The sequence below is a fragment of the Eutrigla gurnardus genome (assembly GCF_963514095.1).
Source record: "Eutrigla gurnardus genome assembly, chromosome: 17".
Lineage (NCBI taxonomy): Eukaryota > Metazoa > Chordata > Actinopteri > Perciformes > Triglidae > Eutrigla > Eutrigla gurnardus.
In genome coordinates, this window is record NC_139928.1 from 16,972,124 (window position 1) to 16,992,345 (window position 20,222).

The 20,222-nt window shown below is 42.9% G+C and overlaps 1 protein-coding gene across 1 annotated transcript in view; it reads right to left on the reverse strand.

Annotated features, from left to right (window-relative positions):
- angpt1 (angiopoietin 1) overlaps positions 1-19,170 on the reverse strand; it is a 48,208-nt gene extending 29,038 nt beyond the window's left edge. Inside the window, exon 1 of the mRNA XM_084031988.1 lies at positions 18,321-19,170. Coding sequence (XP_083888114.1) covers positions 18,321-18,734 — 414 coding nt within the window. The 5' untranslated portion in view covers positions 18,735-19,170. The remainder of the gene's footprint in view (positions 1-18,320) is intronic.
- Between the last annotated feature and the right edge of the window lie 1,052 nt (positions 19,171-20,222).

The following is a 20,222-nucleotide window of genomic DNA, read 5'->3' on the forward strand; positions in this document are numbered from 1 at the left end:
AACATAAAAAATGTTACAGCATTTTTATGGACCTCTTGGCACCAAACTATTTTGACAATGTTTATTCTGCAGATATTTCTAGTAAAACACTCACTTGCAGAAAACGAGTAGCCATTTGTCTGCTTTGATAAAGAATTGATGGACTGCGACATTTCACTAAATTCCCATTTGGTAGATAATAAAAGTGTTGGAACAGAGATGGACCTCTTTGACAGAAACAGCCAGCTCTCGGCCGTTTGCACAGATCTGCCAAGTCGAATTAGCTTTTCAATGTAATATTCTCTCTTGGCAACAATGCTAAAGTTAAATGTAACTTTTTTTTGGGGGGGGGGGGGACTACATAAGGCTGTGAACTACATAAGGCTGATATAAGTGTCACTTTCCACATAACCTCCAATAGTCTGGCCCCAGGAATTGGAAAGAAAACACTGAGCCTGGAATCCACAAAGCTCCAGTAATGATGGATTACTCTGCCTGATAATGAACCAGAGGACATGACTGTGTTTGGGGAATGTTTCTTACTCCATCTAGAAATGTACAATCTCTACACTCTGCTCAAGGTGTAGGTTGTTCTTACATTCTTTTTCAGGACAAGGTTCAAGAATTCATGTTCACTGCTTTGCACTGCAGTTCACTTATCTGCTGGGACTATTGTGTCTGTTGTGTCACGGGTTTGTACGCTCTTAAACCTCCTCGAGGGAAAAGGGGACAGACGGTTGACGGAAACTTAAGCCCCAGCAATCTCTTCGTGGTTTGTGTCGTGGGGAGATGTGGCTGACTCATGGCTGGATATGCCGGGGTCACCAATGGAAAGTACCAAGGAGAAACAAGATTACGCAAACACGCCCCGTCATGTAAAGTCACCGCTTGAGAAGCTGTAAAAAAAAAATGCTTCTTTGTGGGTGTCGGGTTATGCTGATGGTTTCTAACCTCGGCTCCAGTTAAACGCTGGCGTTTTCCACTTGCCGACTACCATTGGTAACAACTGTCAGCAATGAAAGCGTATACTCTCGTCGGTTGCCAGAGCTGAGATGCAAATCAGTGTCAGTGGGGAACGAGTCTGGGATGGTGAAATAAATATGAGTGCATGATGTGAGAGCAAAGGTTGTGGTGTTTTATTTCCTACTAGGACATGGAGTTCTGATGTCAATGACTTTCTTGAGAATACATTGTGACTAAACCATATTAGTTGACTTGAAACTGGACCCAATTCTTGCTGATTTAGATATTTTTTTGCATTTTCATTAAGAAATAGAGTCAGAGAGCCAATTAAATGAAGAAACCACATGGTAGCTTTGTCTGATTCTCCTGAATTCTTCTGACTAATGGGAATTTGACGAGAAACAGGTGTAAGACGAGTAAACGTGGCTTAAAAGCTTTATGGTTTGGTAAGCCTCTAGGTGAAGCCCACCAACTCAGGGTTAAACTAAAACAAATGGGGGGTCACCGTTAACCGTACAGTGAGATGTAACCATCTAAGTATGATGGACAGCGTGGCCACAAGTCAAAATTCTGATATACTTCTAAATACGTACTTTAACAGTGGAGAGAAGTCAGGACTGTTATCCAGTTTATTCATTTGTAAAAGAAATAAAGTGTAATATATTCCTACCAAAAAGGTACAGTCTCACTTTAAAATTTCACACTTCAACGGCCCTCGATGCATGAACATTTAAACTCTGAATAAGAAAATTGAAGGAAATGAAACTACACTTTCAATTTATCTTTTTTTTTTTTTTTTTTTTTATCTATAAAGGGACATTCCAGGAGGTGCAATAATACAGAGCGCCACTTTTAGAAAACCACTAAATCTGGGCTCTGGTTTCACAAAATCACTGTTTGCTAAGTGAGAGGCACATAAACACAAGTTTATGTTTCCCTAAGTGCTACTTTACACCGAGGCATAAAGGTTTTAAGGTGGTGTCTTTGGCAGAGTCTGGCTTCATGTGGCCCGCCTGTGACATTACTAAGGACGCTGTCTGACATCACAGCGACGGACATCCATTAGTACCTTAACGGCACACTCAGCAATAGTGCATGTAGAGACTGGTCCGTTTATAACCATTTATGAGGTACACTTATGTGTTAATCACTTAACAAGCTGCTTTGGGCAGTCTACAACATAAATGAGAAGCCGTACACCATAAAGTGTGTACCTGTAGCAGGATTTTAAGAGCAAAGGGCCTGTTGGTTATCCAGAGGGACAAGTGTTCACGGGCAAAAAGGCACAAAATCCATCAGCCGGTATCCCCGACATCTCCTGCACATCGTCATGGTGCAGCTGCTAAATTGCCATCTCTTGAGAGCCAAGAACAGGATAATCCCTCAAGATGATGCTCCCCGCTATCAATGTAACAGATTACCGCAAATGTTTACCACTTTTCTGACATTTCCCATTTAGCCGTTCTAAAAGGGGGTCTTGATCTTTTTCTAAACAGCAGCAGTGGCGATGCTGAGAGACTCTGTGAGAGTCAGGGAACAGTGAGTCTGGACTGTTTAAAACACTTACTGCTTTAGCGCTGTCACATCCCTGCTTATCTCTGGCTCTGTGTGTGTGTGTGTGTGTGGAGGTGATGGTGTTAGTGAGACAGTCTGGCTTCTGGGATGCATCCCTTACGCTCAAGCCTGGATCCATTTCAGACCACTTTAATGGACTAGAGCATCGGGGGGCTGTTACCCACTGCCACCTAGCCCCGAAATCAGCACCTCCTGGAGTATAACAAGCACCTTTGGAATGAACGCCAGCAGATAAACTAACGCCTTCTTATCGCCTACTGACAATGAAGGGAGAATGTAACACCACTCTTTGAGAGCAGGGCCTATAATTCACCCTGGAGGGGCTTTAGGAGGTGTTACCCGGACTCACGGCCCTGTCACTCTCCAGTCCTGTATAATGTAGATACGGTGAACCAACGTACATATTTTAGAAAGCTGTCCGACTCGGTCACTGGCCTCTGTTTGTTTTTAAATCCACCTTGAAACAGCCGTAAGACTCTTAAACTCTGTCAAGATCAGGTGAGTAACAACTCTGGCTGAACTCACAGTTGACCTCCGTGACCTTCGCCCCGGGTGGTCAACATACAGGCCTTCACTCAATTGTTGCCACATTTTCTTCCCTCTCATAGAATGTTGACAGAGAGAGAGAGAGAGAGAGAGGCACAAAGACAGACTGAATATAACAAACAAACAAACAAATGTGCCTCAGTAGACAAACTTGCACCTTATAAATTGATAAATTCTCCTACAAACAGCAATTTCCCAATCATAGCTTAGTACTCCAGGTCTGATGTGCTGAGAAACGTCATGAAGGGTCTTTATTTTAGCTTTCCAATAAACAGAAACTCAAGAGCATGTGTTTATCCCGCCCGACGTGAGCTGCCGTTGTTAGTAGCTTACAGGTGTTAGCATGTATTGCCATGGTTGCTAAACAAAGCCCCATCCATGACTTGAACATTCACTGAGTAGTATTTCAGTTATTATAATTTAACTTTTAATGCCATCAGACTTTACACAACCATTAGCAGCTCTACTCTTTATCGGATTTGTGAACATTTACGCTGCACAAACTTCAGACATAACAACCTGAGAAAGCGTTACGTTGAGGACAATTTTAGCACTTTTAAAGCAAGTCAGCTGGAACCATTAAAAAGTCAGAGAGCAGTGGTTACATCAACTGTTTGTTTAAGCCCTTTGCTGCTCTAGGGAGCACAGGCCAATACTGATATCGGATATCTGGCCAATACCGACTCATTCAATTCGATAGCCGAATGCGTCAGCAGCATGTTGGTAGACCTCAAAGCTGAGGCAGATTACAAAAGTCAATGTTTTGCAGGGTGGCAGTTAGCACTTATGCTAAATATAACAAACCAACTTCATCAAGCACCTCCAGAAGCATCATGCTGAAGAATTCAATGAATTTGAAAGATCTCTTTACCGAGTTTCTGGCGCCCGTTTACAATGCAGTAAATTCAGATCTGTGCATTTATTTGATACATTTGGTTTTGACAATGTTTATATCAAGCCTGAGACATAAAGAAGGCTATCAGCCAGGACTGAAAAACTCAGGTATCGGTATCAGGACTGAAGAAGTTGGATTGCTACATTCCTGGTTACAGATGATAAATGCATTAGGTTTTTGTTTCATTTGGCCGAATCAACGGATGCTACAAAAGCCAAATCATCTATTGTCTACCTCCGTCTGAAATCAAGAACCCATTGTTTAAACATTCAAAACACATTTTGAGTGATTAATCTGCCATCAGTGTAGAAGGAGTGCGCCAAACTGGAAAGCCGACAGCCAACAGTGAGTGCAAGGGGTTGTAGCTTAGCGCATGGTCAAAAACCATCAGTGAGGTGGGTGGTCCAGCCCTCGCCCCATCCCTGTTGACTCCGTCCGAATGATCTGGACTTCCCTCGTCCATAAAGACCAACTGCCATGTGAAAAACAACGCAGCTACTGCCAGCGAACGCAGCTCTAAGACCCTTTTTCTGCTCTCCTTTTATATCTTTCTTCTTCCTCTCCCACCTTTGTCTTCCTGTCAAGTTGCTAATGCGTTGATGTCAATTGCGTTTTCTCGCTTGTTCATTTCCAAGGGTATAATGAGCCTCGTGTACACAACCTGAAAACAGACCGAGCGTTTCTCTGTATAAATTACTGGGCAATTCATTGTGCTTACTCGGAGGTTTCCCCGCAATCGTTTGGCAGGATCAGAGGCGCTCCATTTCAAAGGTTTTCCGTCACAATGGTTTTGTCAATAGGGCAAGCAATGAAATGAAGCGAGAGTGTTTAGCCAATTGTCAAGTTGTCAAGAATTGTTGGTTGTTTTTTGGGGGAAAAACAAGTCATCAATCAAAACTTTTAAGCTGAAGGCAACTGTTTTAGGCCAAAACTGTTCATCATTATCCAGTGTTGAACCACAAATTATAAGAAACACAGTTGGAGTGGAAAATGTGATGTTAAATTCCGATATGTTCAATTGTTCAAAGGACTAACGAGCTGACAATTTACTATGTTAAAACAAAACAAAAACCCACAATGGAACAACAAGGCTTGATTTCAAGAAAGTCTGACTTAAATTGAAGAATGTGGTGCTAAATCATGATTTAGAATCACAAATTGGCAGAAATGTGGCTCTAGTTGAGTCAAATTAGAGATTTCACTGTTTATTAGGATAAGGTCAAATACCCAAAAATATAAAAGCCATGAGAACTGAGAAGAGGCTGGATGTACCCTTTCTGTTTTTAGTTTCCTTTGGGAAAGGAAATGACATCATATTTCAAAACAAGAATATGGCAATTTGCTTTTACTGGTTTACCGGCACTTTCTCCTTCAGACCCAAATATCCCATTTGGTATTTTATGCTTCGCTTTGTTCTATAAGATGACGGACGTAAAACCACCAGAAGGAATCACGCCATGTGAATGTAACTTCAATGTAAATCAAGAACCCTGACAGTGTTATGTCTACCAGACATACCTTCAGTGATTAACTATGAGATGAATCCGAGAGGGTCGTCTGTACAGCTGTGATATGTATAAGATAAAAGCCGACTCATCGCTAAAGTCTAAAACTTGGTATACCAATTAGGTTTTGACATGATGTTATGGAGAGAATTAACTTTCACTTTCCCATCAAAAAAGAGATGGACAACATGTTGTGAACTGGAGTTCTTCAGCACTTTGGAGCAGCTGTGAGCACATCCAACAGAAATGTTTTCTTTTTCTGTTATTAATATTGCTGCGGCGGTGTGGACACTTGCTTGTTTTTACGATCAAAATTCACTCCGGAAATGAATTTTCGGAGTTGGTCCAGACAGCGATAGCTCTATGCTTTAAGCAGACTCCAGTAGCAGCGGATTTAACTCGAGTCCTTGAATGCACGTGTGTGGAGGTTTCTTTGAAAACGCATGAAAATAAATTTTACAGGATTTAAGCCAAAGTTTTTACAACAATAAGGCTTGCAAAGGGCAATAAAATCATGGGGCACAATCAAAGCTGTGAGCTGGCTTCTCATTTGTAGATTTTATAAGCTGTATCCACACATATGTTGTGAGTTAGCCAAACTACTGTACATGCTGCAACTCAAGAAGGTGTCAAGTACATTCTGCCAAAGATGATTTCTTAGGAGTGAAATGCTACTTTTCATATTTAAAAAGTTAGTGACGATTAGACCAACAGACTGATCTGGCGTTAGCTACTTGTATGTTGTAGCTAATGCTAGCATTTAAATAATTGTCAAGGGCATCAAGATGTTTCCACACCTCTACACTTTCGCCTGTAATATGATTAGATTATTAAAACGTGGTCTGGCCTTAAAGTGAAACACCGATAGTCTTTAGTGTAGGCCTAATTAAAGACCAAAATTAATATCTATACAGTTTAAATGTAATGGGGGAACTGAAAATCCAGGAGAACAGCATTTCTACCATTTATAGTAGATTACCAGTGCGTTTGCTTTCCTCAGTTGCTCGTATATGGAGAAAATATATAGAGAATAATAGAGTTTAGATTCTTAATATACAATATAAATCAACCAATTAACTATGATATATTACAAATTAGTATATAGCCTAATTATTAAGTACATACAAAAAATAAAAATAAATAAGCTCCACTTTTACCAGCTGCAACATTAAAGTGATGAACACATTCATGCATTAATAATTATATTATATATCTACTGTAAATATATTATTTTAAGTGGGCCATTCTGCATAATAAGTATATTACTATTTCCGTACTTTAAATATATTTTGATGAGACTCATTTTGTAGTTTTTACTGAAGTAACATTTTGATTGCAGTAACAGCATTTTGACACAGCGCTCCACTAAACAATTCAATCACAAACACATAAGCTGAATAAATGGTGACACGACAAACACGCTCAAATATATGATCACGTCCCTCGACATCACTGCAGACACGCACCGAGGTTAACAGTCGCCATGGGAACAGGGGGGGGGGGATCCATTACTCTCTGCAGGAAGAGATGCCGCATCAGGCCTGAGTTCACGACCCCGGGAAGCAGCCAAGTCTGGCTGAGGGTGCTGTAAAGCTGACGCGGCCGGAGCCGTCGACCAAATCGATGAGCATCACCCTGTTTTAGTTCATAATGAAAATGTGGCGACCGTCACTTTATTGTGACGTCTTGTGGTTCCATTTCATGTTAAATGAAATTACAACTTAAGCATGACTGTATATTTTCACTAATCCTCCGGTTGCGACGCTGCTCTCTGATGTCAAAATGGGCCCAAAAATTAATCCGATTAATTACGCGTATCTGGCCGTATGGGAGAGGAAGTACTTGCATTCACCCGAGGCATGGGAATGCATACGAAACCCAAACAAGCAAACAAACTCAAGACCTGCTCATTCATCCAGAGGTCTTAAACAGCAAGTACCAGCACAGGGGGGGGGGGCAAGTACTGAGCTACTGTGACGCAAGTTGTCCAACATGGGAATCTTTCCTCGGGGGCACATCCGGGCAGGAATGTCCCTCATGATGGCGTTTTCTTGTGTCGATGCTACAGGCCGGGTCAGTCTGCCCTCTTTTACTGAAGCACGCAGGGGATACCACAAAACCCACCGTCCCACGGAGGAGGCGTCTACGTCCAAATGTTTGAGATAGCATTCCTGTGTACCCTCTCGGCGTTACAGCCGGGGGATTCCTCTGCCAAGAAGCTGCAGACGTAGATGCAAAAGGACATGTTTTGTTTCAAACTCGGCCACGACAGAAACATTACTGTTGCATGTTAAACCTCCCAGCCGGGCAAAGATTCAGGGAAAACGCGGCTCCAGGGTTCCAGTGGGTGTGCCAGCACCACTATCTATCAAGCTCGGCGTCTCTTCTAATCAAAACGAATGGGCGGTTAATGACAGGGGTCGTTTCTTTCAGCGTCACATGCGTGTTTATCTTTCTCCCTAACATCCCATTAAGCGAAAGACGCCTAAAGTTTATAAACCAGCCGCTGCAGTCGTCCAGGGTTACAACGCCAACCACAGCCTTACAATTTCTCATCACTCCCTCTTTCTGCGGCTTTATATCTCTCTATCTCCCCGTGTCGTAGCCTCCCCCCCTCTCTCTCTATCACAGGCTCTGCTTTGCTTTGCCGCTATCGCGTTGGGGTCCAGATTATGTTACTCAAACCAGCCATTTTCCACTCTCACACTGTCGCGAGTGGCTAACACACCGGGCTATACATCACATCAATGGCGACATGAGGCACTTCTAAGTGCTGACGGTGGTACATTAAGTGAGTGTGTGTATGGATGTGCGGCTAAATTCCCCTTAAGTGATGCAGAAGTGACACGGGATCTAAACAAAGAGATGAGCAGGAAGACGAGGTGCGGTAGCCCGACTAACATTTCCAGATGGAGTCGCTTCAGTCTGACCTGTGGTTCACCACAGCTGTTGGAGAGGAGGGAAATGTACGCCGCTGTTAATAATAAAGTGCAGCCCACAGCCACTGTTGTATCACTGCGACATTAGAAACAGTTGCTGCTGTCGAAACTTCGGCTGATGATGGATGCAAAAATGCTGATAACGTGCTGCAGGATAAATACATTCGGAGTCGTCATGCATCTGAAATCAGTTGAAACAAGCATGGCAATCGACAAACGCCGCAATTTATCCAACATTCGTTTCTGGATGATTTACAGCGTGCTTTTGCTGAGAGATGTTAAATAACACAGCGGGGTTTAGAGAAGCACAGAGGACCTTTCATGTGCCCAGGTTTCTGTTTATTTGTTGCATTTCTGAGGTTGAAGTGCACATGATGATGTGTGTATAAACACAGTCTGAAGCAAAGGCTGAAATGATCAAAACCGAGTGCAACTAAACTGGGATCATTATGTTCCGACAACGAAGCAAAACATCCTCGCTCATCACACAGGAATCTCCACAGACCTCCACATCAACATCAACCACTCTATTGAACAAGGCATCTCCAGCAAACACAAACAGCCATCTGTAAACCCCACGTCGGGGAGAATATGGCATGGATGCTCTGGTCAAGATGATGCAATGTGATCAAAAGGTCCAGCTACTAAAGGCACTTTTAGGTTCAGCTCTAAACATTCCAAGGACCTCAGCTGTATACTGTTAAACATAAGGGAAATACATTAATTCAAGCAGAAATGTGTCAAGGTCATAACTGAAGACGGGAAGTCGATGATGTTTTCAGCAAGGGTTTCCAGATAAGTCTGGTGCTATTCTAGACATCATGCATCATAAAGATAGATCCATCTGTGTGCTCTATGACAGGTGAAGGGGAGGCTCTGTCTGCGCTTAGAGAAGAAACCTCTTATTCCATCCTTTTCAGGTCATTGAGCTGAAGAACTCGTGTGCACGTCAAACCGCCCGGCCTGAAACACGTGTGCAGAAACAGACATTAGAACGACACACATGCAGGAGTAAACAAACACGCGGGGCCTCTGGAGGGTCAGCCTCCATCGCGGGAGCGCTGCAAACATGCCCATTTAAATAAACAGCGAGAACCCATTTGCATGTTGGTTGTAAACGCAGACCCAGAAAGCACATCCATCTGGTGGATCAATGACAGATTTATGAGCGACTTCCTGTTAACTCACCGCACAGCAGCACATTTTGGTTAGCCAGCTACTGCGATACACGTGTAGTGTACTTTGGGGAAGCGATGTATGGAGACATACGTTACTTTGTTTTACCCTCGCTGTCACTGTTAACACCAATGGAAAACAACCAGATCAGCCATCTAGATAGTCAAGGTGAAATAACTAGGTCAACAAGCTTCGTTTACTACTGATCACATATTAAATGTCCTGCACCAATGTGCCAATGAATGAGTGCCAAACTTATCAAATATCAACATGCAGTGCTATAAAAACTACAAGTCCATACAAATTTTTACGTTTAAAGTCTTGACTCTGAATTATTGATGTGTTACTAATATCTTATTGAAGAATGATCCCAATCAGCGTCCTATCAATGGGTTAGAATGATTCTAAATCTGAGAAAATAAATACAGCAGCTAAAACAACAAGGGCAGCGTGGTGGATCTCTAGTCTGACTCTTCATCAAAGCATAAACAGACAGTGTGCAGCAGGTGTTTTCCATCAGCTGATCACCTGCTCCGACATGGCTGACTGGGCCGTCACCGAAAGCACAACAACAAGCTGACAGGGCGAAGGAGAAGAATTGAGCTGAAAGGTCAACAACGTCAATGATTTTATGAGGACTGTTGACATTTCCTGCACTATGTTTTGCGGCTGTTATTTCTGAACAGTGCGTGATACATAACACGCTTTACGGTGTCACGTCCACGCTCCCTGTGCCAGCCCTGCTGCTGAATGTGGGACGCCTGGCTTCGTTCCCAGACGAGGCAAACGCAGCTCTGGAACCGGATCGAGGCTTGTTTTCACAACATATATCCAGATTTGTGAGTTAAACGCATCCATCTGGTGCACTTTTAAGGAAAATGAAGAGGCGAGGTAGATAATGTTGTTTGTGTGCTCTAATAAATGTAATCATAAACTAATTGGGAGTGTGATGACACAGCAAAAAAGTCAGACACAAAGTATGGTTAACGAGACGGGCTCTTGAAGTTTAGTTGCCATCCTGTTTTTACTTTCAGATAATCTGCTTCATTTTACAATTTCGTGTTCTCGTTCAGCTGCTCATGAAAAACCAAGACTCCCCGATCTTGCTGCTTCATTATAAGTAACAAAATGACGGGGGGCTTACCAGCACTTAACCAATAAACCAAGAACTAAAACACTCAATGATTCAATCCACCCACAGAAAACAGAGACGGGGCCATATCAGCCCGCCACATAGTTCCAGACTGTCTACCATGACGATGAGTGGGTCTCACATTGCAAATGAATACATCACTGGACACTCACCCACCAACACTCCGCTCTCACCCACACCAAAAGCACAAAAAGAGATTAAACAAATAAGTGAGGTCATTCCTGGATGCGACGCGGAGGCTTTAAGAACAAGTGGCTCCGTTCCACCGCCGCAAGAACCAAAGTAAAAATAGTGGAGGCAACCATTAGTTATTTGAAGAGGGAGTGAAACTGTTTATTTTTCACCCAGTGTCTTGCACTATGTTCCTTCCTTCTATCCGTTCACCTTTTCTTACTTCCTGTCATCGGTTTTCCACAACCCTTCCCTTTCTTTTCAGATTTCTTTCGACCATCTGATTGTAGTTCTTTTTGTTTTTTTCCCCCTTCAATTTGAAATCTATAGCAACACTAAATCCGCAGGGCTGGTCTCCAAAAAAAAAAGGTGAAGCGGTTTTGTCCCCTGGAAGGCTCCCCAGCGTTGACAGACAAAGACATCCACTCAGAGAGCAACATCTGTCGGGGAGAGTCGGCCTCAGAGGCAGCATGTGGGGAGGCTTCAGGAATTTTTCTCCCCACTTTCCAGCCCTTTTTCAGAATTAACATAGGAGATAAAAAGGGGACAAAACAAAACAGTAAAACAATAAAATGTGACGATCATAAACCGAGGCACATGCGAGAGCATTGACACTTTTTCATTCATGTGCAATCCAGCAACACAAGACATGCATGTTTTCTTGGTATCTTTTCCTTAAAGCAAAGCGGCTAGTTATCATGAACAAATTCTCAAAAGAGTTTTTTTTGTTTTTGTTTTTTTAATACCCTTTCAGTTCCCTTGACCTCAATCAAACCTTGATTTACATCGCGCAACCTAAATGGACCTAAAGTCCAGGGGAAAATAAATCGCAGCAGATACGGGTGAGTAATATCATCATCTGCTCTGTTTATCGAGAGTCATTATAAAACAAAAATACAACAAAGATAACAGCCGGTTGAAAAAGGTTCAAACGCAGTTGTGATTTGCAGCGAGCTTACGATAACACCACTTCACTTGCCCGCTAACTGCGCGCTAAGATTGACTAGAATATCTAATGTTTCTTTCTATCTAACCTATTACTATCTAATATTTGGCTCATAATCACTCAACCTTAGCAGTGGCGGAGATACAGCCATGAACCCCGTGCTTTTGGCAGCTCTTCTGACCATAACTTACACTCTCAGTACTAATGACTTCCACTTGCCTGCCCAAAATAATATTATTCATACTCATTCCTTTGAAAAGAAGCTTTTGCTCTCCTTACAGTCATTTTAAAAGAAAATATGTAGGTGCCACAATCAATATCACTGCACAGCACTCACATTAGTAATACATTAAAGCTGCTATGATCAATATCTTTATATTAACAATGGATCACATGAGCGCATGTTTGTGTGAAAGGGTTGGCTTGTAATGTCAAACCCACTGATGATTATCGGCTTTTCAAAATAAAATAAATATTAGAGAAGGAATTATGACTTATGAGCTAAAAAGAAATTCAACAGGCAGCCAGAGACCAAATGAATGCAAATGTCGCTCTTTGTTTAATATTAGTTAAACAAAACTTAGTTATAATGAAATAATGTTAATTTGGAGTTCATAAAATTAATAATTCTATCAAATTTTGATGTTTCGCTTCCTCCAAGTGGCCTAAACTTGAGTGACACTTTGCAGAGCGCTTGCATTCATACAACCGCCGGAAACCAAATGAAGAAAAATTAGCACCATTACGGGAATGAATGTACTCGAGGGCGCATGGAAACACAAACCTATCAGAGGAAGCTCTCAATTTATTCCACAGATGCATCGGCGGGTGCCAAGCTACAAGCGTTCACGCAACGATGTTTTCAGAAGGGATATCATAAATCCTGCACACATTTAGCCAAATGTATAACCTTGTAATTAAAAGAAAATAAATCCTCTATAAAGTGCCCACCAGAGAGCGATTCACTCAGATGAGCGATGGAAGGAACCGCACGCTTGAGTTATAGTCGTAATAAGGTAAACGAGACAGATTCAAGACACGGTGTCATTATCAAGAAATGTACTGCTTCATTTATTGAGCTTTAAAGAGACATAGGTGTACAATACCTGCCTGCCCAATATCAAAACTTCCCGCATGTTTGGGGCCACAGGCTGCACTGAAATATGATTTCTGGAGAAAAGGGGGGGTCTCAAAACAAAGTGGCTTGGCATATTGAGCGTGACAAAAACACTAAATGCCCCCTTTCCTGAAAATCAAGAACATTAACAATGTTGGGCTCCGTTTTCATGTCCATGTGGAATTGCTGTGGCATAGCCATAATGTTTTCCCCTATTCCCATGACATGTTAAGCAGAGAGCTCTGTTTCCTTTTTGCTTTCAGTCATAGTGCAAGTGCTGCCTTCCAACTTTTTTTTTTTTTTTTTGGGGGAAGCTGTTATTGTAGTGTCCTTCAGCAATTTCCATGGTTTCCTTCTTACAAGTTTTCGGGGTCAGGAAGGAACAGCTTTTTATTCCTCCGAGCATTTCCTAGCCTTTCTGCATCATCCGATTGTTAGTCTTGGCCCACATTATCAGTGAAAACAAACTCTCATAGAGGCAGTCACCCCTAAAATAGATAGCTTTCTCCTTGCATCCCCAGGCATGCTGTGTGGCCCTCTGATAGCACTAAGTAGAGAAACATATATTCTTGTATGAACTCCCAGTATGGAAGGGAAACAGGCTGCTGCCCTAATGTTGGTATATCCTCTAAAACCACTGTTTATGCAGCATAGTTAGTCGAGAGGCAGAATGATGGGAATTTCACAGGGATAAGACACCGCAGATAGCCCCCCCCTCCTTTGTTCAACAGCTTAGTTTGGCACAGGCCATCCTTCTCAAGAAACTCTCAACCACCTTCTACTGTCTCCACCAGGAGAGGAAGGAGAAGATCTATTACTTTCACTCCCAACAGCAAAAACTAAATTTGGCCCGGTACGCTTCCATCAGTGCCAAATTTTCATCATCCATGAAATATTAAAGAAGCAAGGACATTCTCAACATTTGCTGTGAGATGTGGGCTTCATCTTGAATTCAATTTAAAACAACCTGTCTATTCTCATGTTTCCAACAAGAAACTGCATGATCCTCAGTGCCCATCAGCTCAACGAAAGCCCAGCAGTAAGAGACACTAAAACAATGACATATCAATATAATCTCCAATAGGGAACGGGTTGTCACATCGCTATGTGGCTTCTGTGTACGCCTTTCCTGATCAAACTGTCTCAGAGACCAAGCAAGGCCACAGAGAGAGCAGGCAGGCCGCAGCAGGATGAAGCATACCTTGGACTGCATTCATTCAAAACTCAGCACCTTCTCACGGGTTTGTCAGGAGGTGTGGATGTGTTTACTTGTGGTTCACGTAACTGCAGTGACGCATTCAGAAAAAAACACTTTATTCCTCTGATTCACGACATTGTTCTCAAAGGAAATATAGAAACAACAAGTTAAGCTTTTACTTTGAGTTCTGTGCTAGAGTTTTTCTTGGCCGACTCCAGCTTCATATTTAACAGACAGATATGAGACTGGTTTTGATCTTCTCATCTCACTTCCAACAGGAAAACTAATAAACTTCTTTCCCGAAATGTCAAACTATTCCTTCAAAGGACATTTCAATCTGGCTCCCGGTTACATCGGTGACTTTGCTGCTCTTTCAGTGATAGACTGCTGCCATGATTGTTCCAAAGTCTACAAGACTAAAGATGAGAAACCGCTAGCCGTGACGGCTCCTAGAGTAAAGGCGCCTTTAAACCGGGGGCTACTAACATTCTTTCAAGTTCACTGCATGTCACACTGTGCGAGAAGAGTTTAATAAAGCCGTGGTTTCAATCTGTGTCAGGCCATAGAGTATCCATTTTGAGATGTGTCACACTGATAATGAAAAAGAAAGAAGGGGAGTGATTGTGAAGTTAATTGCGGCCAAGAAAGAGGGCGGCGTGAAAAGCTTTTGCTAATGTCTTCCAACATCATGCTCGCAAATATATACAGTATAAGTATATTTCTTCCTCATTTACTGTTGTAGTCTTACTGGTTCCTTGAGGCTAATTTGCTGGTTGGTTTGGCCTTTTGGCTCTTGATCCTGAATTTCCAATCCAGCCAATCTATGGTCGGTCACTATTTTTTTCTGGGACAGCTAAAAAATGCAGTTTTGGTTATTTTTCAGGTGTTTGTTTTGATCCCTAGTTTTAGACTGTGTTCTGCCAAGAAAGAGGCTGCTACTTGTTTTATGTGTAAAGTAGCTTGTTTCTTGCTGCATCTTCTGTCTGAGCCAAGCTTGTCCGAGGGTCTTCGCCTTGCAGGCGGGCCAGGAAGGTAATCCTTGGACAAACACAAACCACCTTTGACTTGTCAAGAATGTTATCAGGGTCCATATACTCCACCGTGGGTTGAGGAAGGAAAGATCTCAGACTTAAAACGCTTCCCCAACAGCTGTTTGCTGCATCACTCTCTCTGTCTGCCCCCCACGCTGGACGGAGCACCCAGGCACGGGAGTGCTATCTTGAACGGTCTCCTCCGTCCGTCTCTTTCATCAGGGGCTGGCTGGAGCAACATCAGGGCGAGCTTTCTCTCAGACAAGCAGTAAAAACGTTGGCGTGATTAAGATAGATAGACTGGCCCGGACACTTAATCTTCTGTCCAATGAAAAATGTTAACTGCATCCTGATGTCCACCCCCTCCCCCCCCCATGGAGTGCAATTAGGCTGAATTACCACTGTTTGTTTCAGCGCCCCCTCTGAAATGTCGACACCAATTATTTTCTTGTGCTAATCTTCTACTTGTGCCTAATATTTGTGCATCCATGGAATTCAACCCTGTAAATATAACCTACTAACTATTAAACCAAATTAAATAATGATCTATTTCAAATTAAAAATGTCTGCAGTCCTGCAAAACTCCAGTGTCAGGAAAGAGGCATGGCAGTGTTGGTGGTGATGGCAGACGTTTTCACATGCTCCCCATTTTCACATCTGAGCAGAAAGTGACTGGAGGGGTCTCATTAGTCAAACCTTCAGTCTACCAACGCTGCCGTCGTGTTTTCATAGTATCACTTGTACTATCACAGACGGATGAGGTCCACTGAGCAAAGATAAAGCCGGTGTTATTTCACCCCTGGCCTTTCTTGACACATGGATCGCTTTTGGGAGTCATGCAGAAACACACACACAAGTTGTCAGACAGCGAACCGGTGGAGAAACTCATCAGTAGTGTTTATATTTTTTGATAGATTAATGCATGTTGGTCGGATCTCCAGAATGGAAAAGTGTAATTCCTGCTGTATAAAAGGTGATTCTGCACATACAAAAAACGGGGCTCCCAGATCGGCTGTCAACCTGGGCAGACTGTCCAGAGTGGGAGGAGCCTGTAGCGATGTTGGCAACCCACCCAACCCATCACTTTTTTTTTCAGTGAGTTTACAAACAACTTTATTAATAGAGCACAAAAGCTCTCAAAGTGCATCAAATTGATGCATTTTTTTAAAAATCATTATTCATAAATTGCAGGAAGAAAATATTGCAATGTCAGTTTTGTTCCATTATCGTGCAGCTCTAACACACACCATGCGTCAAACCTTGACATACACCGTATATGGTGTATACACAATTCCTCCTCCAAACTGAGATAAAGTCAGCGACACACTGTGCAGTCCAATGATAAATTGATATTACACATATTTTTCTTAGCTGATATTTCGCAGATTCCGTCCCGTAAACTCAAAATACCTCTGATACGATATTTCATTTCTATCAGCTCTGTGTTTTAGTCAGAGAATCGGGCGAAGCGGCCTCCAACACGATACCTCCCCAACTACAAACTCAACCAACATCTTGCTGAAACATACTGTGACCAACATTTGGCTAATTGATGAGGAATGACCATTTCCTCCAACCCGAGGAGTGAAAACCTTACCGAGAGTAAATTGAAAGCGGGGGCACAGCAGAGAAGCTCAGACACATTTGGGAGGACACGCTGATTGCTAATGAACAGATTTTGGGTATTGATGAAGCCAAGGTTGATTAATTCCCCAGTTCCACTATAATCCATCAAATCCATCGATGACATTAAACCTGCTAATCTTATTTCAGAACAATACAGAGGAAAGTTGAGGAGCCGGTCCTGCCGAATGTGGAAGTTTGTTTATTTGATTCATGTATTCCTTTCAGGGAGATAGTCTCGCACTCTTTGGAGACATGAAGTCTCAAAGCTTAGAAAAGCAGAGCGCCTGCCAAGTCATATCGGTGGTGGCTCCGCGATGATTCGGAGATCATTACCATTACAGTAGAACCATATTTGAACATATTAAACACATCGGTGGCTCTATAAATAAACCGTAATTTGGTTGTTCAAGAGTAATTAAATAGAAGTTGTTTCATATTATATCAGCTAAGTAGAAACCCAGATTGTATCCTATAGAAGGACAACAGGTTGTAGATTTCTTTTCTTCTTTTATGCAAGTCTGGATGTTATACTCACACGTCCTTGACTTGAATAAATAAAGGGAGCATTCTCCTCCTCTGTCTTTTTCCTCCTCTCAGTGTCTCTAGGGACTCTCTCTGACTTCCTGCCATTAAAGAGACAGCCCACTGGAGAACAGGGGGTGACTGACATGTAACTACCTCTGCTCTATGACCGACGCGCTGCGCAACTCAATTGGACATCTGTGGAATTTACTCAAAGGGTCGTTTACTCAGGAAAGAAATAGAGAGAAGTAAGAAAAAATAACTGCGTTTGCTGGACGGGGAGAACTGGACATATAAGACAGCTGTGAGACATCCAGAACAAAAAGTTCAATTCGAGTAATGTACACAGTTGCATAACAGCATAGCAGGGTTGATATAAATGGTGTTGCTAATTCTGTCTTCACAGATTATTAAATACAGACCCGTCCGATAAAAGCTTTGTTTCTGCAATCTGTCAAAGTATCAGGGACACAGAAATACAGCCGTTCTTGCAAATTAACCACAATGTGATTTTGACCAAGGACACAGTGTCTCAACGCATGACCCGGACAAAAGGAAGAAAAGAAATCTCAACCCTCCAAAAGCACATAAACTTCGCTTCTGACAAACACTTTGACAAACAATGTGTCGAGAACGAGAAAACAGCAAACACAGCCCGGTTTATGTCTGAGAGCCTCATCCAGAAACCCAAACAAGTTATCTAGTGAAGCCACAAACAGACACTCTGCAGAGACCACACACGCCCACGGAAACACAAATATCTCAACAAATACACGACATCGCGACCACTTCAAAAGGATCGGGCCCCGCTCTCATGCAGGGACGTTGCAGATGTGATCCAAGACGTTTTCAACAGGGATCTAATTAAAACATGAAAAACCAACTGAAGTCCTTTTTTTTTCTTCAATCTTTTTATATATAAGGATATATACTGTGCACTCTGTCTGACAATGTTCAACTGCACGCCACCCTCCTTACCTTCTGTAGCCACTGGGTATAATTCTCCATAATGTGTTCGAGCTGCTGGATCTTGTGGCTGGGAAACTCTGGCTCAGGTGGCGGAGCGTCTCTCTGGAGAGAGTTGCCGTTTTGCTGCGGGCTCCCGGCTTTCGCCTCCCTGCAGGAGCCTCCTCTGGCTCCGTCGCCCTCAGGCAGGATGAACGTATAGGTGCACTGGCCATGCTGGATCTTATGAAAGCGTCTGTTACTGTAATTACTGTTACTGCTTCCTCCACTACTGCTGCTGCTGCTGCTGCCACCTGTGCTGCTGCTGCTGGTGCTGCTGCTGCTGCTATCCGTCCCTCTGCGCTGCTCCCCTCCTCCGCTGCTTACAATCACCAGAAGCGCTGCCAGAGAGAACAAGTGGCGGCCAATGTTGTACCACAGCATCATATCAGCCTGGGGTAAAAGATGCAGGTGAGTTAAGTTCTTGTATGTGAAGCCGGTCTGTCGGGTTTCCTTTTGAAGCTGGATCAGAAGGTGGTGAAGAACGTCGTTAGCCCGTGTCGTCCATCCTTACGTGGGACCTCCAGCATGGAAAGCTTCTGCATGGACACTTACACATGCTACGTCTCCAAGAGCTCCCTTTAAGTTTTTGTCCCGGCAGGAAAAGTTACACACGTGGTTTGCAGAGTGACAGTTTTTGTTTCAAATCTTGATGGCCCTCCAAGGAAATCAAAGCCGGACCGTGTTGGTGCATTTATCAATCATGTGCATTTAAAAATAGGCGGCGGGGCGAGCTGGGATGGTGTCGTCAGACCTCCCCTGGTCCCTCTGCCTTCCCTTCCTCCTCTGCTCTCTGACTTAACGGCTGGGAGAGAGTGAGAGAGAGAGACGCTCACTCTGAAGAACAAGCTCCAAGCTCTCAGCACACTCTGCGCCTGCCCCTCGCAGAGTCTGCGGAGGAATGTGAGTGTGTGTGCACAAGCGAGTGTGTGCATGTGTGTGTGTGTGAGCCTGGCAGAAAAGGGACCCCAGCACAGAGGATGTGCTTAGACTATGAGGATCGGTTTACAGGCGCTGCTGACTGCAGGCTCATGTGGTTGACCTGCCTTTCTGCCTGTGTGTTGACACAAAAAAAACTAAACGTGTGTGTTTAATTCATCTGCTCTTGAGATACAACTCTACTCCCTTCTATACTGTACAATGGCAGGTGCTATATCACATGTAGTTTTTTTATTGTCCAATACTCAACTTCTATTACCTCCCAGTAGAAAACCATCCTCTTGGCTATTGAGATTTTCTTTCTGTCAGCCATTAAATTAGTTTGCACCATGCGGCAATTTCCGGTCCTGAAGAGTGCAGCCAGTGCTGAAGTGCCTCAAACTTGCATTCTCTCTACTGGCCATCAGGGGGCGACTCTTCTGATTGCAAATAGAAGTCTTGCTGTTCACTGGTTGCAAAACAAGAGATGGATTCCTAGATGAATTAAGATGTCTTTTTTTATTCCATGAATTCTTCTTCCTTGTAAAACTCAGATGCCTAATTACCCACAATGCAACTCAACCGCTGATATTTCAGTTTGAGATCTGAGTGGTAGTTATGGCTAATGTAGCGTTAAACCTCAAGCAAATATGAGGAGTTCTGCTAACTCAGAGATTTCTTTCTTTTTCAAACTTGTCATCTTCAGCCACAACAAACCCTGACTTAATAGACATCACTTGATGCGTTTCTCATTCTGAGCCTTTAAAATTCCGTATTTTAAGAAAAAGCAGAGCAAATTTGAATGTGAGAAAGCTCTGCTCTGATTTATTTTCGATCTCTCATCTACTCACTCCGTCTCCATTACATACACTGTTCCTATCACCACTCATTTCACGTACAGTATGTCTCTATAACACCCTACACTCTGCTGTTATGTTTTCAACAAAACAAAAAGTG